The sequence below is a fragment of the Brassica napus genome, unplaced genomic scaffold (genome assembly GCF_020379485.1).
Source record: "Brassica napus cultivar Da-Ae unplaced genomic scaffold, Da-Ae ScsIHWf_3088;HRSCAF=3902, whole genome shotgun sequence".
NCBI lineage: Eukaryota > Viridiplantae > Streptophyta > Magnoliopsida > Brassicales > Brassicaceae > Brassica > Brassica napus.
In genome coordinates, this window is record NW_026016323.1 from 361,079 (window position 1) to 383,089 (window position 22,011).

General features: G+C 36.8%; 4 protein-coding genes and 1 pseudogene across 5 annotated transcripts; 2 read left to right on the forward strand and 3 right to left on the reverse strand.

Moving 5' to 3' along the window:
* The first annotated feature begins 3,268 nt into the window (after positions 1-3,268).
* On the forward strand, positions 3,269-4,459 carry LOC106421917 (putative F-box protein At4g10190). The gene has a single exon (XM_048774343.1). The coding sequence runs from the start codon at positions 3,269-3,271 to the stop codon at positions 4,457-4,459; it is 1,191 nt and encodes a 396-aa protein (XP_048630300.1).
* A 349-nt stretch (positions 4,460-4,808) lies between these two features.
* On the forward strand, positions 4,809-6,557 carry LOC106421882 (annotated as a pseudogene).
* A 1,353-nt stretch (positions 6,558-7,910) lies between these two features.
* Positions 7,911-10,788, reverse strand: LOC125603091. 2 transcript variants are annotated; one of them, XM_048774361.1, is made up of 9 exons: positions 10,284-10,788; positions 9,771-9,959; positions 9,551-9,653; positions 9,109-9,188; positions 8,944-9,021; positions 8,749-8,840; positions 8,568-8,679; positions 8,358-8,483; positions 7,911-8,254 (listed from the first exon to the last, which is right to left on the reverse strand). In XM_048774361.1, the coding sequence occupies exons 1-9, from the start codon at positions 10,563-10,565 to the stop codon at positions 8,138-8,140; spliced, it is 1,179 nt and encodes a 392-aa protein (XP_048630318.1). In that variant the 5' UTR covers positions 10,566-10,788; the 3' UTR covers positions 7,911-8,137. The 2 variants fall into 2 exon arrangements, with proteins under 2 accessions (XP_048630318.1, XP_048630317.1); XM_048774360.1 differs by having other exon boundaries at positions 9,771-9,965.
* Positions 10,789-14,221: 3,433 nt separating this feature from the next.
* Positions 14,222-16,622, reverse strand: LOC106421957 (B-box zinc finger protein 32-like). Its single transcript, XM_013862789.3, has one exon. It carries the CDS (start codon positions 15,114-15,116, stop codon positions 14,451-14,453), a length of 666 nt encoding a protein of 221 aa, XP_013718243.2. The 5' UTR covers positions 15,117-16,622; the 3' UTR covers positions 14,222-14,450.
* Positions 16,623-17,343: 721 nt separating this feature from the next.
* On the reverse strand, positions 17,344-21,431 carry LOC125603087 (mannosyl-oligosaccharide 1,2-alpha-mannosidase MNS2-like). The gene is made up of 14 exons (XM_048774354.1): positions 21,045-21,431; positions 20,785-20,832; positions 20,510-20,683; positions 20,146-20,258; positions 19,853-19,918; positions 19,527-19,698; positions 19,356-19,445; positions 19,026-19,150; positions 18,872-18,937; positions 18,591-18,699; positions 18,406-18,507; positions 18,232-18,312; positions 17,979-18,149; positions 17,344-17,903 (listed from the first exon to the last, which is right to left on the reverse strand). Exons 1-14 carry the CDS (start codon positions 21,210-21,212, stop codon positions 17,652-17,654), a joined length of 1,737 nt encoding a protein of 578 aa, XP_048630311.1. The 5' UTR covers positions 21,213-21,431; the 3' UTR covers positions 17,344-17,651.
* Between the last annotated feature and the right edge of the window lie 580 nt (positions 21,432-22,011).

A 22,011-nucleotide genomic window follows, 5' to 3' on the forward strand; every position in this document is an offset into this window, starting at 1 on the left:
TTGTCCCTTGCATGGAGTTTCAAAGGTGAAGATTATAGCTGGGTCATTTTTGTATATATCTATATTATTAAAACTAAAGTACAAATTAGGTTTATTTGGAAACATGGATGACAATGTTATATGAGAATTGTTTGGAAACTTGGATAGCAGTATATGTATTTTCTTTTATTTACACATTTAGTCATTGCATTTATAATAAATTACGTATTTCTTTTTGTATTTCTTTTTATTTACAGATTCTACCACTACATTTAAAATCAATTTAAATTAATTAATTACAATTCTAAAACTTATCTAAACAAATCAATATTCATATATTGATCATTATTAATATCGTACAAATATTACTAAATAAAAAAATTTCTATTTCATTTAATTTAGCCAAACACATTAAAATAATTTTTTTATTTGTTTACGGAATCAGTTAGGAATAGACATTCGGGTGTACCCATTTAAGTACGGGTTGTTTCTTTCGGGTAAAGATTTTTTGGGGTTTGAAATATCTTTTTAGGTACTTCCTTTTTGTATTTCTTTTTATTTATGGATTCTACCACTGCATTTAATTTTAATTTAAATTAACTAATTACAATTCCAAAACTTATCTAAACAAATCGATATTCATATATTGTTTATTATTATTAATATTGTAAAAATATTACTAAATAAATTTTTTTCTATTTCACTTAATTTAGCCAAACACATAAATATATATATCTATACATATATTTATTTGTTTATGGAATCTGTTAGGCATAGACATTCGGGTACCCATTTAGGTACGGATCATTTTTTAGGGTATAGATTTTTTGGGTTTTGAAATTAGACCATGTTTGGATATAAATTTATGTGTGAGTTTCAAGTTGGATCTCCCGGGTCTGTATGAATTTGGTTATGATGCACAGAAAAGTAAAAATATTCAAATAACGAATGTATTTGAAAATGATTTGGATATTTGAACCAAAAATAATCATATTATCCGATTCGATCTGGATCTTTTGAATACAATTAGTTATATGGAGACATATCTAAAATATATTGCACTAATCATGAAAAACAAATATCAATGTATAAATACGTAAAAACTAATACCTGCGCGGATGCGCGGGTCAAGCTCTAGTATAATTTAAACTAAAAGCAAAATCTCTATAGCAAGTTCAAGTTTCAACTTTGGTCATGAATCATGATATCGAATCCATTTCATGTTTAGGTGTTATATATGATTTTTTTAGTCTGTAATTGTACAGAAAGCCTCTTTTATAAAGAATCACAAAAGTAACAAGGCCATTATTGTAGACTTTTAGGTCCCTAGAGGCCAATAACAAGCCACCATGAATCTATACTGTTAAAGCAGAATCTCTGATAGGATTCTGCCCTTACCTTTTAAAGTTATTTACGTAGTTATGACATTCTTTTATTTCGATTTTAAAATAATTTTTACAACACATAACTCAACCAATCAGTTTATCCCATTTTAAACCATTCTGAAATTCAAGAAAATAAAGCCCACCGAACACATGCATTAATTAAAAATAAGATACTTTTAATTGATTTTAACAATACAGTATAAAATAAAAATTAACTAAATAGGTTTCAAATTTAAATAGGGACGCTCCATTACGTTTTTTTAGTATGAACTTGCATAACTGGTCATATACTTTAAAATTATAACAAACCCATTAGTAGATAAAATTTGTAAAACAATTAATTTATGTAAAAGACTAATCTATATATTTAACATTGTAAAAGTTTAAAAATAAACTAAATTCATACAATTTTTATAAATCAGATCTAGAGATTAAACTGAATTACTGACTAGATCACCGGGTTGTCATATCTATGATTAACCATGAAATTCTAAAAACATTAATTCCCATAAATAAAACTTAATATTTAAATTTATATTTCAGTTTAAGTTTCCAGTTATTATTTGATTAACATTTTAAACAAACTAAAATTTATGATAAAATTAAGATAATTAAAAAATAATTATTAAGGTAAATTTAATATCGAGAATAAACAAAAAAAAGGTTAAATTGTTAAGCTTATAAAAAATTTTCAATAACGAAAATAAACTAATATTAATTTACATCATATAAAGTAATTATGGTTCTCTATACAATAATTTTCTTCTCATGGTATAGTAAAAGTTTCATCGAAATCTAAAAAATCACAAATAAAATTTATTTATTGTTACATACAATCAAATATATATTATATATTATATTATATTTTTATTTAAATAGTGTCGTTTCTAAGCGTTTACCAGGTAACATGGGCAGGGTAGCAGGTTGATAACGAGTTTTTACGGGTTTTTTTTTGTATTTTTAGTTAAAGCTTTTAATTAAATTTGGACCAAATTATATACAGCTGACCGCGGATTCTACATTTCGACATTAATTTCATCTGATTTTTGAAATAAATTAAAAATAATAACTACACTAAGCACTGATTAAAAACTAAATGAGATTAGAAAATAAGAACAAGTAATCAAAACAATTTTAATAAATGACTACATAAATAATTAAGAAAAAAGATTATCTATAAAGTGTGTATTGGAAAAAAAATAAAATTATTCATTTTCAAAGACAAAAAAATATTTAAAATATATAAATTTAAATGTATATTTAATTTAATTTTTATAAACAAAATCAATCATGCGCTTTTAAATCGCGGATCAAAATCTAGTAAGTGTTATATGTAAATCCCTCAAATGCAGGGCAATTGCATAGAGTGGAGTACTAAACTGATTTAAATACATAAGAGATCCGACCAATCTATAATCTATCTCCCTTTTGTAATGAAAAGTGGCAACATTCTTTTTAGGTTTAAAACTTCAAATTTATGACCCCAATTTATCCTACTAAACAAAATTGATATATCTGTATGTTAATAAATCTGTTTAACCTAACCCACTTTTATCTATTGACAAATTGGACTTCTTACAAATTAGCCCAAATTATATATGGATTTGACCAGAACCGGTCCATTTAGATTTGGACTACAGCCCTAACACCAAATAGCAAAATATGTTGCTTATATCAAACACCATATAGCACTGCAGGCCCACAAGCTCAAATTTGAGCTAGATCTAGGGCGAAAAATTCCACAAGTTTTCATGCACACACATCAATAGGTTACAAGGGTTTTATACAACCAACTTTGAAAGTTCTGCAGCACTGTTTTAAAGTTATCAGAAAACTCTCTTCTTAAAAAGATGCTGAAGAGTAGACTCTTATTAAAGGTGATGAAGAAGAGGAGAAGATTTTTGATGTCAGAAAAAGAAAAGAAGAGTAGAAACACAATATATCTTCCCGAGGATTTGATTGTGGAGATACTCTCTAGGGTTCCGAGGACTTCACTGGCACGGTTCCGATCTACCTCAAAAGGGTGGAATGCTCTTATAGAAAAAGATGAGAGACTTGCTAAGAACAGCTCTCTAGTTGTCATGTTAATTTATCGTAAGGTTTATTTGGTTAGGCTTGATCTCCACGGAATTCAGGACGACAACATTGTAAAGGTAATAAGTCAGTTCAGCCTCAATGACCCTCTTTCAACTTATTCTTTGAAAGAAGTTGATATACACAATGTCTTTCACTGCGACGGCCTATTGCTGTGCACCACCATGAACGGAAGACTGGTTGTTTGGAATCCATGTTCAGGGGAAACCAGTAGAATTATCACACCCTTACAGCCTTACAATACTTCCGATGCCTACGCGCTCGGTAAATCCTCATGCAACAACGAGTACAAAATTTTGAGGGTCCATCATGGACATGATGGACGTGGTTACGGGCAACCATGCCTAGTTAGGTACGAAATATATGACTTTACATCTATTTCGTGGAGGGTTGTTGGTGAGACTAGAGACTGGTCCATTCCACGTATCTGGCGACATGGCACGTCTGTGAATGGAAATACTTACTGGCTTACTTATACTTATAGTCAAGATTCACCAACAGGGATGGGGAATACCTTACGTTGTTTTGATTTCTCAACAGAGAGGTTTGGATGTGTGTCTCTTCCGAGTGATCCTCTTTCTTATAATGTTTTTGCTTTATCAGTGACTAGAGAAGATCAAAATCTTTGTCTGTTAACTTCTCGTGATGAGGTACACGATATAGATATATGGATGGCAACAAATATTAAAAGTACCGGGGACATGTCTTGGACAAAAATTATAAAAGTCGAAAGAACCCATCCACGGGAGTTTCTTGGGCTTCGTACTGAGATGACTTTCTTGGTCGATCGGGATCATAAAGTTTTACTGCATCCCACTAAATATAAGAACTTTAGTAACTGCTTACACATTGTGGGAAAGGATAAATACATACAAGTGGACCTTCATGATGTAGGATCTAAACGCTCACTTCCTGTCAGCAATGATCCAACTTTGGTTCAAATCCAACAAGGTTCGTCGGGGGTAGACAAATGGAAAGCACCAATAACCAAGTTTTCATGATATTTGATATATTACTATGTAAGTCGTGCTACCTATAATGTTTTAGTTTCTTATACAATTCCAATGTTTTTGGTTTCTCTCTTATTAAATAAGCAAGCCTTGTCCTTAAAATCAACAATACCACTGACGACACTTACGTTTGTGATAGATCTTGAATGATCTTAAAAATGGGTTCCATTAGCTTTTGTTTCAGATTGAGCTTAGTGTCCTTTAGATATGGTTATAGAGTTGTGATCAGTTTTTAGAGATCAGCGGTTCACAGAATAATATTTAAAATCTGAATTTAGCATCTAGAGTTTATAGAAAATTTGAACACCTTAGATGTATCATAGTGACTACTGAGTAGTGAATGTCAGGGTACATAGTCTATGTATCTTAAGCGTGTTTGCAAGTATATTTGGATCTTAAGAGTCTTTGCATGTAACTCCACGACCAATCATCACGACGATCTACCGTGCTCCTCCCCTTAATTACCTTTTAGGAGCTAACACTTTCAAGATAACTTGGAATCACAAAAGAACTAGGGTTACTTGTCGACAGGAAATCAAATTTTTCTCCACAAACGGAAAGAAACCCTTTATATAGTTTATCGATACATTCTTGTAACTCAAGTTACTTATCTAATTTATCCATACACCCACCACTAATCCATGATGAACCACTTCTATGTATTTATCCTCTCCAACTATGTGTATGATGTAGCTTAAATATAAGAAGCAGTCTACTGATGATACCATCGCAGGCCCACAAGCTAAAAGTTTCAGCTGAATCCAAGGAGAATAAGAGCACCATTAACCCCACCTCTTAAGTGGGTTCTTTGGAGGTGGGTCCCACAACTTTATTAAAAACTACCTCTTCCTTCTCTTCTGCAAGAGGCAAGTTTGGTGGGTTCTTATGGTATTTGCGGGCTCTACTGACACATGGTGGCCCGTGATTGGTTATTAAAAAAAAAAAAAAGTTAAGAACCCCAAATGTGGGTTTTAGGGTTAATGGTGCTCTAAGCCCACAATAGAAGCATTTAAATGGGCGAGTTTCATACAGACAACACTAGGGTTTCCATACACACACAGCACTAGGTTACAAGGGTTTGAAAGTTCTGCATCACACCAAATTTGAAAGTTCTTATACAAAACCAAATTTGAAAGTTCTGCATCACGCCTTTGATCTCCAAGTTATCTGAAAACTCTCTGGTTAAAGATGCTGAAGAGGAGACTCTTGTTAAAGATGATGAAGAGGAGGAAGATCTTTGACGACAGAGAAAGTGAAGAAGAGAAGAAACACAGTGTATCTTCCCGAGTATTTGCTTGTGGAGATACTCTCTAAGGTTCCAGAGACTTCACTGGCACGGTTCCAATCTACCTCAAAAGGGTGGAATGCTCTTATAAAAAGAGATGGGAGACTTGTTAATAACTCTCTTTTTGTCATGGTAATTTATAGTAAGGTCTATTTAGTTAGGTTTAATCTCCACGGCATTCACGACAAGAACAACGTTGGAAAGGTAATAAGTCAGTTCAGCCTCAATGACCCTCTTTCAAGTTCTTCTTTGAAAGAAGTCGGTATACGCCACGTTTTTCACTGCGATGGTTTATTGCTATGCACCACCATTGACGAAAGATTAGTTGTCTGAAATCCATGTTCAGGGGAAACAAGTAGGATTATCAGACCGTTAAATTCCAACTATAAGTTCGATACCTAAGCTCTCGGTAAATCCTCAAGTAACAACAAGTACAAAATCTTGAGGGTTAAACATCATGAACCATGCCTTGTTGAGTACGAAACCTATGACTTCACATCTAACTCGTGGAGTGTTGTTGGTGAGACTAGAGACTGGTTCATTCCAGGGGACTGGCGAGATGGCACGTCTATGGATGGAAATACTTACTGGCTTACTAATAAGTATTCTCCAACGGGGACGAGGAATGCTGCCTTACAATGTTTTGATTTTACAAAAGAGAGGTTTGGACTTGTGTCTCTTCCGGGTGATACTCTTTCTTATACTGTTTTTGCTTTATCAGTGAGAAGAGCAAAATCATCGTTTGTTAGCTTCTTCACATGGACAAGTAACAACAATACCACTGTACAAACTTGGACACTTTAGCTTTTGTTTCACATTGAGCTTAGTATCGTTTTCTTATGGTTAGAGTTGTGTTGCATTGTAAATTAGGCACGGATACTTTACCGTGTCTTGTCCCATGTGATCACATCCAAATCCACAGAAGAATATTTACAATGATTCAACATTCGTCTTTAGTAATAATTAATCATTATAAAGAGATATTTCTCAATACGAGGGAGAGAAAAAAAATTTCTTCATTGCTCTTTAACAGAGATGAAAGAAAAAAATTAGAAGTTAACAAGGCCAACAACATCATCTCCTAAGAAGCGCTATTGTCTTGTAACAAACCCATGTTCTCTATACCTTAATTGTCTTTAGAGCATTTCCAATGTAAAACTTCTTTTTTTTTCTTTCAATATAGAGTAAAAGTGAAAATTGAGTAAAATTGCTCTAACTCTACTCCATTTTCCACTCTATAATGGAATGATGAACAAACAAGAAATAGATTACTCCATTTATTTTACTCCATTTATTGAGTAAATTTCATTATAGAGTGAGATATGAAGTTGTGTTAGAGCATTCCTTACTCCATATTTATTTCCTCTATTTTAGAGGAAAACATGAAGTAGGGATGAAGATGCCCTTAGTATCTCCATGACCAAATCCTCAAGAACCGTGCTCTTTTCCCCATCATAATTGTAACAACCCGTCCTGGAAACTATCTGCCCCGTGGGTCTTAGGCTGTTTCTGCATAACATCGACTCCAACCTCTCATTTATGAGCTCTCCCTGACTCTATAATTAGGTTGGTAGTGCGTTTGGTGTACCTCAAACTCAAGACCTTACCTTTTAACAACCTTTCCCCATAGGACAAGTTGTCACTAATTTTATTGTAACAACCCGTCCCGCGGACTCAGGCTAACTCTGCAGAACACCAACCCTGATCTTTCTCCTGTGAATGAGATAGGTTATTGGTACGCTTGGCGATCCTCAAATCCAAGATCTCTCACCATTTAACAACCCTCTCGCTGGACAAATTGTTATCAATTGAGTCAGTAAAATCTCATAAGTGAAAGCCCGAGGTCCACGGAACAGGTTGTCGCACTAACATTTCGAAGATAACTTGGAATCTCAAGAAAGTAGAGTTACTTGCGCGACAAGAGACCTAATTCTGCACCAGTCATGTCGTAAGGGTGGACTAAAAGAAACCCTTTGTATAGTAAATACACACACACTCTTGAAACTCAAATTAGTTGGTAAATAACTCATCCATACACCATATGATGAATCCGACTACTATGCTCTCTGTTAATCGGATCTTCCTGAACAAAGTATAAAATCGTGACTTGGCGCCACAACAAGCAACTGCATTCCATAACGTAGCAGTCGTTGCAAATCCACGAATGGAAATACATATTATTAAACTCAGGATTCACCCTGTTATTTCAAGATTGTCGTGTTTTAACCCCATTTAGTAACTCCGTCAAAGGAGGGCCAAATACATAGAGCAAACTACAAAACTTTAGCTAAAAAGTCAAAAAGAGTAACCAAACAACACTCTAAAGACCCCGTCTTCTAGAGAAAAAGACGTTTTGTCATTTCTGCAAATTCAAGGATCTTTGGTCATTTCTGGAAATAGTTTAGCTTCACTTTCTCTATCACCTTCCATAGTGCAGCTTTAGCTTCTTCTAGCGTTTCAACACCATGACCTTCCTCAAAGGGCAGCCTTTGTATGTTGAACTGCAATTAACCAAAACAGAGAAGAGAAAGCTGATAAGGACTGTGCATGATCCATGAATCATTTGGGATTAAATTGTTATATATATATACAATGTTACATTACCTGAGCACCCTGACGAACCCTTACATCTATCCCTTTGCTATCTATAGAGATGAGAGCAGCGTCGTCTACCTCTGTTTCAGAAGACAGTAGCTCTCTAAGCGGCTTTGAGAAGATGGCATTTAGTTCCTACCACAATTTTTTTTACAAAAAGGGGAAAAGTAAGAGCCTACTTCAATTTACCAAAGGACAAGAATCTGAAAATTAGCACACCTTGAGGTTGTGCTCTCCACCATCGACGGCGATCTTATCAGGCTGTAAAGCCTCATACTCTTTGACATCAACCCATGCGACGGTGCCAAACCCTCCAATGAAATATATATCACTGCCAATATTCACATTTGAGTATGGAGGCGGATAAGTAGATTAGGAGGCATGAGTTAAGAAACAAAACCTTATGTTCTGCATTCTAAAATAGTGAAAGTTTCCCCATTGCTCTGAAAGCCCGTGCGGGTGCTTTGCAATGTATTGCTTATGTGCCCACTCCTACCAACAAGCCACAACCAGAGATGATGTTTTAGCAAGTGAAGATTCATGTATACTCAAAATTGAAAAGAAACAAAGATTAACAATTAAATTAGATGCTGACCTGCTCATCTTCTGATAATGGGTACACATCACCGAATAATGTTACTCTTGCATTCGATAGGCCACTCCATCCAGGTATCTGCTAGCCAAATCACCATATTACAGAACGAAAGAGAAAATAAAACCGTTTTGCTTTTCTAGTTTGAATACAGTTAGCCAATATTACCTGAACAACGAGACTGCATCTAGGTTCAGCCAAGAGATTTCTTGTGTGGATGGCCAACGGTGAAAATAAAAAGATTGGATCTGCAACCAAAAAGTATTAGCCATTAAGGAAAATGTGCATCTATTATCTCAGCCACCAAACACAAGACATCTAATGTACTAAGCATTGCCTTCAACACTATCCAGACCCCAAAGAAAATACTATACTTACATCTATAATGAGATTTGAAGAAAATAAAGACAGAAAAAAAATCCATAAATTGATTTTAACTTCCCTCCTATCCATTCCCACAAGACCCAAATCAAAATACACTTTTTTTGTAGAGTGGGAGGACGTTTAATACTCATGAATCAATTGTCCACTAGTAAGTCACTAAATCCATATCCTAAAGAACATTTCAACATACAAAGAAAGAGAGAGAGAGAGATATAGTGTGACTTACGCCCCATACGATCAGGTGCAAAATCCACCAAAGAGCCAAATGGGTAACCTTCCCTACGGTGGTGCATTTTAGACATCACCGTGCAGAGATGGGCAAACCTAGCCTTGAATCATTCAAGAAAGAAAAGAATAACCAAACAGATAAAAGAGCTTATCATCTTTCTCATCAAAGCAAAAACAAAAGGAACTCTAAAACAATCTGAAAGGACGGATCTTTTTACCTGCTCCAGCAAGTTCCTTACAGCTAAAGCAGGCCTAGGTAAAGCATGAGCTGATGTCGCATTCTGAACTCCACCAGATATGGGAGTTCTAAATAGCCCACCTCGATTTCCCCCACTGTTCCCAGCACCCTGAGGAAGTGCAAGAGATGACTCCACATCTATTACACTATGAGATGTCTCACTCTCAAGCTTTTCCTTCACACAACATTAAAAAAAAAAACTATTAGCTTATATGCCAAAGCTACCATCTTTACACCAATACAAGCTCTGCATCATATCCAGAACTAGCTGAAGCTTACCCAATACAAAGAAAACTATACCCATGACAAGAACGGTAATAAAGTATTGAACTTTTTTTTTGGTAATCAAAAAGTATTGAACTTTACATGATAATACACCTAATAATCACAAGACAAGAGACAAGGAGTATCCAATACAAAGAATCCCTCATAACCACGAAAAGAATTGTAATAAAGTATTCAACTTTTTAAGAAACCACAAGAAAAAGAGAACCTGTGATAAAGAGAAGATGTCCCCAGGAAAGAAGCCAAACCCATTGCTTTCGCCGAGATTGTCTTCACCTTCACCATCGTTGTGTAAGAGAGCGTGTATACGAAGGCCGTGACTTGATCCGTCTCTGATTCTCAACTTGGGGATTCGTTTGGGTGGCGAATTACAGAGCCAACAGGAAGACTGGGATGAAGCTACGAGTGGCAGGAGGGAAGGTTTGAAGAGATGCTTTGTTTTCGGGAGAGGATTAGAGATGTATGATGACGAAGTAGAGAGCGCTTCCATGATTGTTAGGTGAAGATTTACTTTTTGCGATCTTTCAGTGTGGCAGTAGGTAGAGATTCGTCAGGCGCCTTTATTGAGAGTAAGTAAAGCTTAGAGGAACTAGGACTTTTCCAGAGTAGGGTTTGATTATATACAAATAAATAAAGTTTTTTTTTTAATCTTTTTGTTGTTGTAAAAGATTGGGATTGAAGGAAATTTATTTGATAACCTTAAACAAACAAACAAAAATTATTATTTCAGGTTGTTAAAATTATGGATACAGGGGATGGTAGACTCTCTCCCTTCTCTCTTAAGTTTCTTGTGAGAGAAAGAGAAAGTCGTGGTGGTCCCTTAACTCTTCTTCCTTCTTGGCTTGAGACATCGACTCTGGTACACGGTGGTCTCCACGACGTGGTGTAGCTAGCTTTGACCCTGGTGGTTTGCAATCTTCTTGACGGAATCATCCAGCTTTGGTGTATGTTTGGCAGTTTACTCTGCTGGTTGGCGCTTTCTCTACCCCTTTCATCGATTGATCTCCTCTCCAGACAAACAGTCGGTTTCGTTTTTGAGGATTGATCTTGATTGAAGGGTTTGGTTTTGAAACAAAGTTTATGGGTTTGGTGGGATCTCGATTCTAATCGATTGATTCTTTCCAAAGCTCATGGTATGGGTTGTAGATGATGAAGCCTATAACTTTCAATATAGTTGTTGGAAGTGGCTTTTCGTTGGTTGTAGTTGAGTTCCGGTGGATTCCGGTCGTTAATTGCTCGGTCGGTGGTGAAGTTTGAAGTCGATAAAGACTGTGGAGGCTCGTGTTTTCCGAGTTGACTCCGGTGGATTTGGTGTTTTCGGTGAGACGTCGGTTGTTGACCGGCGTGTGTTTCGGTGTCCCGGTGATGCGCCGTTCGGCGGTCTCCGGTGGTGACTCTTAGCGGTGAAGACGCGGTGGCTGCGCGACGCGTGTAACTCGCTTGGTGAGGTTTCAACACGTGTTCTGTACTCACTTCAGAATCGACGCGTGTTCATCACGTGTTTTTGTGCTGCGTTTTTATCCGGAAGGGTTTTGTACTGGGCCAGTCTGGGTCTTCTTGTATTTTGGGCCAATGTTGGGCCTTTAAGGTTTAGTCTATGGTTGGATGTATGTTTTTGTATCCCATGTTTGGGCTTTATGTCTTCTGTATTTTGGGCTTTAGTCCCTTTAATAATATCACTAGATGGCAAAAAAAAAAAAAAAAAAAAAAAAAAGAAAGGTTGTTAAAATTATTTATTTTCAGGTTAACATGAAATTCCCCCCTATTTCTTTTCAAATCGATTATTAGTTTTTCTTTTGTTAGGATAAATACCAAAGATGATCTAACTTTAACGCATATCTCGTTTCACACAAAAGTGACTACATAAAATCAGTAGTATAAAATTTACTATTATTGATAACAACAACAGTTATTGGAAATAGATTTTTAATTTCTCTCGATAGGAAACTGTAATAAATGAATTTGGAATTTCTTTATGTAAATCATGATTTAGTTTACTTTTTGTATCATCTGCAACTCACGTGGAAATTATTTCACTACCTCAGACAAGAGATATGAGTTACACGCATGCTAGCTAGCTAATTAAGTAGTCTTTTTTTTTTGCATCACTAATTAAGTTGTATTTTTGTTGCATCACTAATTAAGTTGTCCATTTTTTTTTTGCATCACTAATTACGTTGTCTCTGCCTCACAATTTATTAGTTTTGAAAACCGGTTTAACTCATGAATACATACGTCAGCTTCAAATTCAGGTTAAGACTCGACAGCATCACCAATATATATATACTAGTATTACCTCTACTAAACTAGACAATATATCTGATAAGCTGATATGTCGGTGTTTTTATTAATTTTTAACCAATGTTTTAAGTATTTTATCGAGTCAAAGTGTATATTTTGGTGTCTTTTAGTGTTATTGTGATGTTTTCAAAGGTTTAAGTCTAGTTGAAACAAAATAGATCGCATTGAATACAGAAAAATAAAAATTAAAGATGATAAATTATGCAGATGCATCAGAAGTTTATCAACAGATGAAAAACTTTTCACGATCCGATTGAGCTAAAATTTTACCACAAGATAAAATATTGATTAGCTTCTCAATTTCCGCAAGTTCGAAGTAGACCCATAAATTAAGTCAAAAGTTAATGTAATCTTTATAACGACGCTTCAATACGAGTAAAAGAAAAAAAATCAGTTTTCTTTAATTTTTGTTTGGCTTTACATAAAAATCAGTAGCGGAGCCAGCATGTTGGCAAAGAGGTCAATTGGTCCTGGTGGACTTCTGATTTTAAAAAATTAACATGTATATATTTCTTTAAAAACTTAATATTGCAAAATGTTGCTAATTGACCCACATAATATATATATATATATATATATTATTAATTGATCCTCCAAAAAAAAATTTCTGCTTCTACCACTGGTTATATCTCTTTAATCTAATTATGCAGATTTTATCATTAATTTTGTATTTTTTGGTTATGTTTGAGTAGATTGATAGTTAGGTTTTACGGTTTCAAAAGATTAAAAAGAATGAATGATAAGGATTGTTTGATTTAGAGAACTTTCATTAGAGACTTTGAGGGTTCTTAGTGCTTAGAATTGATTGATCACTTAGTTCATAATCTTAGGTTAATTGATTAGTTGATTTGATTGCTTGAATATAATCCATGTGAGCATGGTATTTTTAGCCATTGAGAGCTGAATGTTATTATGTTTTGAAACTCAAACTTAAAACATGTCTAATCTCTTAGATCTGTGGAAGCACCGTAGCATATTGGTTAAAGTTTAAAGGTTTTTACACCCATGTCTAGGGTTCAAATTCCAGACTATGCAATTTATTACAGATTACAGAAAATCCAGGTTTCAAGTCCCGGAAAGAGCGGTTTATTAAACAATTATGCAGACTACAGAAGAAAGGCTTGAAATGGATCTTCAACACAGTGCAAGTAAATCTACACAGTGCAAGTAAATCTACACAGTGCAAGTAAATCTGGCCAGACGTGGATCTTTATAGGACGGCTCAAGTGATGCAGTTAGGCGTAGGTATTCATAAAGCAGGTAGTATTGTCGGTTGTCGAATCGTCTATGTAATATTTTCTACATCATAATTGTAAGATCATAATAAATCAGCGTTAAAAAAAAGAAAAAAATCTCTTAGATTTAACAGGAGTTAATTTTCAAGGTTGCTGACTTGCTGGATATATTGATTAGAGACACATGGGTTGAACTATTATACATTCGTGTTTTGAATTTTAGAATGATGTTTAATTGATTCTCTTATAAATTGTTTATATTTATAATGATTTTATGTGATTTCTTTGATGCCTAGCATTTTTTTATTTCATTATTATATCTGCATATTTACTTTTCTACTTAGCTTTAGAGAAACAATCTATTATCTTCTTCTTTTTTGTTATTTGTAGTATAATCTTGATATTTGTGGATTCAATCTTTATATACTATTGTGATTTAGTATGCATTTGCAGTGTGATTAAAAGTTAAAATTTTGTGTTATCAAAAACTAAAGAGTTTAAGCTTAAACCATGCTTAGTCGTAGAGTTCTTATAAATATTTACATTTTACAGGTATATATATTTAGTTTTTAGAATATCTTAATTTAGATTAGGTTACATAACACCAATATATCCTTTTCTTCAACTCGTTTGAATATTGGACTTAATCATTACAGCAACTGAACTTGAAGACCAATTTGGAATTTCAATCTCCAGATTCTCGACACTACTATAAAGAATTTTCTACCATCTCACGAGGCTCCAGAACCATTTTAAACGTTTGGAAAGAAAAATCAACACGTCGATTATACATATAACTTGTATCACTAAAAAGGCCTAGGTGCAATAGGGGACCCACGTCACATAACATTCTCGTTTTCACCCCATCCTTCCTCCGAGTCCACGCGCCACCGTTTAAGCTGCAACGTCACTGCACGCGCCAGCTTGCTTTCGACGGCTCGAATCATTCCAGCCGCAACCCCGCTCACATCAGCCACCTTCTTTAGAGTCGGCCGCATCACCTTCTTCGGCGAGTTCCTAACGCCGAACCAAAACGCCGCCGCTAAAATCACCTTCGTCGGCTTCTCCACGGCCAAAGCGAGAGACGCCAACGAAACGACGGCGTTTATCGAATCCCCGTCTAGTCCTAACTCATCGCACCATTTTACCAAAACACCCTTTTCCCTCCCTCGCGCTTTGTTCACGACGGCACGCGACGTCTTCGTCTTCTCCCTCGTCGTTGACGATAGCTCGGAGCTGGAGACACGATCCAGCGACGAGCAGCAAGAAGACTCCGAAGACGATCCAGAGCAGCAGGCTGTAGTCCGAGGCGAAGGGGAAAGAGGACCAGAGAAGGAATCTCCGGTGAGGGATTTGCAGCCAGGGCAGATGATGCGGCGGACATGGCGGGAAAACAAGATGTTAGAGGCGTGGAAGTTCGCGTCGCAGGAGCGGCAGAGGAAAGCGGAGTCCGCGGCGCAGTGGAGATCGGCTTCTGCACCACACAGCTCACAGGATTTCACCATCTTCTCGTCTGTAATGATCGATGATGGGAGGAGAATGATAGAAAAACGGTGGACTATGATGGTTCATGGTTTTGATGATATATATACTAGTGGGTGGCTATTATTTTCCCTCTTTCACAATTCTCACCAAAAATCATATATTTCTTTTTTTGATGGAGAAATGAAAATGTGGTTTGGAGAATTGACGTGTGGAGAGGTTTTGAGGCTGGTGATATCTGTGGTTATTACTTTTAAACCGTTGCACTAGCCCACGTGTCATTCTTCCTCTTCTTCTGGCGTGACGTGGAGATTTAGTCAACACACCAAAGTCTTTGGTCATTGCACTCTGTTTTGTTTCCATTTCATTTCTTCTGCGTTATTTCTCTCTTCTTTTTTTTTTTTTGGCTCAACTTCAACTTTTCATTAACCAAAGGAGTAGTACATGATCTTAACCACAAAGGATTCAACCACACTTACAAACAAAGTAATCTAGTATCACCCAGGAACACATAGATGGATCCTACGCTACCCGATCGAGACTTTGTTGTAATTCTACCCAATGAGTACAAGCATTCCCCACGACTCGGAAAACACTGTCTCTTAGACCCCTAAATTCGACCACACGAATGAACAACGGGAAGTCCGAAGATAAACTGAAACTAATCAAAGTTTAACATTTAGAAACCAAGCATTAGTCGCCAAAAGATATGCGTTCCGGACTCGGACCAATTCTTCAACACCGAAATGGTGCAACCTTGATTAGATTCAGCATCACTGGACTTGACCGTCTCACTCCTTAGCCGGAAAGACGGCACAGAGCCGTACTGATAAAATCGGACCTGACAACCAACAAACACAACCGGAACAGCATACCCTAGCTTCAAATGGCGTGAGACCTTACCACCGGACAATCTGCAGTGACGCCGGTGCTGGGATGTAGGGCCTCACCGTGTGCGACCCGTGAAGCGTCCTCCACCGGTTGACTACTCCGACGGCGTTAAACTTCACCACACGTTGCCTCCGAGAACCGGATAGACAAAACCATCTTCTGCCGCTTGTTCAAACGCTTCTCCATCTGTGTCACTGCCGCAAGGGGTAGATCCAAGTCGGAGAAGGACTCCCACTGGGTCACGCGCCGTTGTCACGGAGTCCACGCCACAGATCTGAAAGATTGAAAACTAGATCCGGCGGCCACTCCAGTCCTAAAAGCCGACCTCACTCTTACCAGTCGCGTCTCAGTCTCGTCTCTTTTCCAGGGCCACCGTCGCGTCTCCTTCGACCACCATGAGTCTTGGGTGACGAAACGTTGAAACCAGAATCGAGGACATATCAACCGGACTTGAAACAGATGAGAAGAGAGGCAAAAGAAAAAGGAGGAAAAGGGAAGCAGACACAGCCTCCGGTACCGGCACGGCACCGGACCGGAGGAATAAGCTTTGTTGGTGTGGCGGCTAGCGAGAGAGAGAGAGAGAGGAAACTAGGGTTTTTAATTTATTGATTTATTTTTTCCGTTATTTCTCTCTTCTAGTTTTTGTTTCTTTCGGACTCATGTGGAGTTTCCTAATACTAAGGCTTTGACTAGGCCTAGACAAAAAAACCGGAATCAAAACCGAACTAAAATATCTGGAACTGGAACCGGACCCTCGAATACCCAAACAGTTTCTATATTTTTATATCTGAAATAACTGAACCGAATCGGAACCGAACCGAAAACCGAACGGGTACCCGAATATATAAAAATATTAACTATATATACATATAATAATATAACTAAATATATATTTTTAATTTAAAGATTTGTTAAAAGTATATGAAAATAGTTGAGGATAACTAAATTATTATAAAGTATCCAAACTATCCAAAAGAATCTGAAACTATCTGGATAGTTTTATTCAAAATATCCAAAGTAATCCAAAATTCTTATCTAAATCATCATAATTATTTGATATTTTACCCTAAATAACTAATATTTTATCTGAATTAACCGAACTACCCGAGCAATCCGAACCAAACCAAAACCAAATGAAAACATAATATTTTCGGGTATTCCCGGTTCCTAATTTTATTATTCGAACCTAACCGAACCGAAAATAGGTTAAGTAGTAAATGGATCCTCTAGCCTCCTATCCGAAACCTGAAATATCCGAACCGATATCCGAAATGCCCATGCCTAGCTTTGACTAAAAGACAGGACAGTAATAAAAAAAAATTAAGCTGAAAAATTCTTTTAGTTGTTTCCTCTGATAAAAAGCATGAAAAACAGTACTCTTTAATTTTCATATTCTAAAAGGGTACAAAACACAAGACAAACCTGTTGAGTTATTACTTATTTTACCCCACTAATATAACATAGTGTCTATCTTGAAATCTTTTTTAAAAAAAATGGTTCCTTGAATAAAGCAACAGAGACCACATATTACAGGGGTCTTCGAATAGCCAAAGCCAAAATCCTCATTGGACATTGGTCAATTAAGACATTTCCACTGATCCACACTCCAGTGAAATCACAAAGCAAGAATTTACACTGTGATCTCTCAAGCGAGCGAGCGTGCTTAATTACTTGTTTGTCATCCGACCAATCCGCCTCTGGCGTAATCTAATTGTTGGTTTGCGTTGCTGCACGGCCGTGGATTGTCCGAGACTCACCTGATCATTCCAGGGCACAATCTTAAGTGGATGAGCTTCTGTGTTGAATACCCACTCGTCCAAGGGAATCACCGTTGTGGGGGAGAAGAGGAGATAGAGATACTTGAGCGTCTCAGCAAGGAAGAAACTTTGCATCTTGTTGTCCTTAACTCCTGTATTAACCTGGAAAAAGAATCTACTATCAGATTATACTTTATAATGTGGGGTCTAATTTGGAGCCTAAGGAGAACTACTTACATCCTTTAAACCGACATATCCAGACTCTATGCGAGAGTTCTTCTCAAACGCTTCAAATATATTCCATCCCCAGTCTTGATATGTCTTGTTACCGGTCAACCTCCACAGGTAAAACAGTGATTCGACAGTTTCTGGTCTCAAAATGTTCCACGATGTTCCAACACTCATGTCCTGAATCATCATCATAATCATGTTTAAAGATTGTATACTAAACAGCAAATGTAAACATAAACCAAACAAGGAAAGGACATACACTCCCAGAGTTGAAGAAATAATTCTCCCCGGCCAGTTTTGTTGGTGTTGATTCGTAAAAGTTATAACATGTCCATGCAAGCTGCAGATTAGTGGAAAAAAATAGAAATAAAGGCGAAAGTTCCAACAGAATAAATTGTTTGAAAATCCTATTGATGTCAAGCCATAGCTTTACCTCTTCAGCAAGGGTGAGAAACTTCTTTGCTTCAGCGGGATCATTATACCCAGATGCTCCTAAAGCCAACATTCCAGGAGCAAAGCATGCCAACTCATCCATCTGAACATAGATGATGAGAAAGAAACATGAGAACTGGAACACGCTAGGCAACAGAGATTTTCACTTATCACAGACGGGTATACCTTGTCGGACAAAGAGGTTCCACTCTTCTCACAGATATATGTAAACGACGAAGGTGTTGATTTCTTAACCAAGCTTACCAGACCATTCATTGATTTCTCCCACATATCTCTGATGCCAAGATTTCAACACATATCAGTACAAAATACCAAAACTACAATACCAAGCAAAGAAAAGCACATAGATATCATCATGTGAGGACAATCAACAATGTTCTTCTTGTCTTTGACTTATAAGACGAAACATACGTATATAGACAAAGTAGAAAAGAGAAAAAACTTACCTATAGTGTTTCACTGATGAAGTTTTGCTCCCAAACACCCAAACTTTGAGCAAATATTCGTAAAAGCTGTATTCAAAAATATTAGCCGTCACATATCAAACCAGAAGGAATAAGACAAGCAGCAATATAAAATGAAATCAAGTTGGAGAAAAACCTGTCACCCATGGCACCAAATGTAATGGTAGAGTGCGATGGATTAGCTGTCTCGGCACTTATATAAATCGGAAGTAGACCATCCGCAGGGAAGTCCTTATTTAGCACTGAAATAACCTTTTCTACCTGATACACAGAGTTACAAACAGGTCAACCATTGAGTTGCAAATTATATATATCCTGACCTATTGCCAAATCCAAAACCTAATCAGTGTATAATACAAACATAGAATAAGTTATCGATCACTAGTTATGACAATATGTATCTCTGATCTTTCTGATAAGAAGATGGAATATTTGGTAATTCAACCATGCTACAGAGGAAACGCACCTTTTGTTGATATTTTGGGTCCCCTGTCCTCTGGGAAAGGGCAATAAACTCGAGCTGTTCAGTACCAGAATCTGCAAGAATACTGTCTCCCTAGTACAAGAAAGAAGCAAAAGATCAACTAAAACTTATAGGCCACATTAGCTTGCTAGTACCACATGTAGTAGGACTTACCCCTGCCCATGTAGGATTGTGAGCATTTCCATGTCTCAAGTTGATAATATTGTATGGTATACCCGATGGAGTGTCCCATGCTGGCAATAATCTGTCTGCTATATCCTTAGCCTTATCAAGGAAAAGTTTATCCTCAGAAAGATCATACGCGCTGAGAAGCCCTCCCACCACTCTGAAAGCCAGAGAAAGAGAAAAGATGTAAGGGCAGAAGCAAGACATCCATTACCACATGTTCTGTTAAGCGCAACCACAACATATAACCTAAACAAGATGACTCTTATTACTACAGGTCCGAAAAACAACATGGTAAACCTGTTCAATGCAACCTTATAGTTGTTTCGAACATACTGGCGTCATAATCCTTGTCGAAATCTAATGAGGTTGCAACCCACCTGCAAAAAGAATGAGAATAAGCAAATGAAGGCTGGAAAAGATGAACAGGCAAAGTTTGGGAGTTTGAAGCTTAAATAATGGAAAAGAAAGCAATTGGATAGTGCAGAAACATGATTCTTTATAGGGGTTAGCAGTTACAGCTAGAAAAAAGTCACAATTTTTTTCATATCATGCTAGAGAGAGATCATCCTAGAAAATGGCGAGAGGAGAGAAGAGATAGACTTACTCCCTGGCTTTCTGAAACTGCTCATCTAGACCCATTATGTAGAGTGTATCTAATGCATCTATCATAGTTGCTCCCAGGCCACCAAAGCTGTCAACGCCATCTTTTGTCTGGGGCTGATATTTCAAAAACCAAAAAAAAAAAATGGAGAAAGAAACAAGATAGCTTCGGTGACATATATCTATTGCATACCATTGCAAGTGTTTTGATATTTTTTTTTAACTAGGTAAACAACACAATACATGCAAGCCTCTTAAAAGTGTTGAAACTTGACATACTCTATTAACCATGCTATATCAAAAGAAGGAACCAAAAATCTAATTTGTAGAACTCGTTGTCAATCAAACAAACAAACATAAAGCTGTACCTGAAGCTCATCTTGTCCCCAGGCATACTTTTCGTATGAGCTCCAAGCATGAATCATTGCTTCTTTTACTCTCAGCATTCTCTGGGCATCAAGCGGATCTTCCTGGACATCATCCTTCAATGTACTACTATTCACAGATACATCCTCCGCGACGACGCTTTTTACATCTTCTAACTATCAGAAATATAATGAATTTGAGAGCAGCAAAAACAAAATCCTAAAGTTATTTCGACAGCATCGAATAAGCTCTTAAAGTCAGGTGTGTTGAGTCTTACCAACAGCTGCAACCGCATAACTTCTTCATTTAACTTGGAAACTTCAAGCTGCATAAAATAAATAAATAAATAAATTCACTTCACTCTTTTTTTCAATAAGCTAGTATGGTCTCTTGGTGGCAATTCAAAGCAGACTCTCCAGGATTTGGATTTCTTCATGAACTAATTACACTCAATTTCGAGAGCTATCTCTCCCTAACACAAGATTTTTTAAAAAAAACTGAGATCCAGAGGAGAACATAGAGAAAAGGTAAAAACACCTGGTAATCACGGGAGAGAGAGTGACGATCCCAAAGGACCATGGAAACAGAGAGGAAGAGGAAGAAGAGCAGAGCAAGACGCCTAGGCCTTCTGAGATAATAAGCTGGGTTGAAGTATTTCCATATCCCATGATGACTACCACTCACCACCGCCTTACTCCTCGCCATTACGGAAACGATCAGATCTCGTGACTCCTCTACAAGACTGGTGATTAAAAAAATTTCGAAAAAGAAGGATGAGAATGAAGAAAAAAAATTGAGGAACAGATCGGGATCAGAGGAAAGATAGGGGAAAGACTTGTCGGAGATCCGACGGTAAAAGAGAAGAAGAGTGTTTGGAAAGAGGAATGTGATGTCTTTTTATTCTAAAGCACACGACAATTCAACAATTTTTGGGGAAAAGAGAAGAGAATTGATTCGACAACGCTAACCGCTGATTTACATGTGTGAAAATTCGTTATTCTCGTGAATTTCTGAGGTGGACGCTTTGCGATTGGTTCTCGATGATTTACCGGTTTTGTAAATTTTGTTTAATAAAATCTAAACCAGCTAAAAACTGGACTTTGTTTTCTGTACGGACGAGAGTAGATCAGGGGGTTTGGATGGCATATCCGGATCTACAATAGCCCTGTTCGTTTGGTGAAGATGTAAGATATCCGTCCTGAAGTAGTCGCTGATGTAGTTGCTGAAGCAGACGTCATAGTGAGTAGTGAAGACCATGTGGAGTCAAGATACTGAGCTGGAGTCGTGTAGACTTGGAGAGCAAGAGAGTATCTTGAAGATATGGAAAGAGGAATAAACTTGAGGAGCAAGTTTATGACTTAAAGAAAAAGGAATAAGTGCATTTCAAGAAAAGAAAAGTTGCACTTATTGTTATGGAAGATGTCCATACATGTTGCCTTGGAGACTAGGGTTTTGGAAACATGGAGAATAAGTATAAGATAGCTATGGGGTCGTCTGTAGAGAG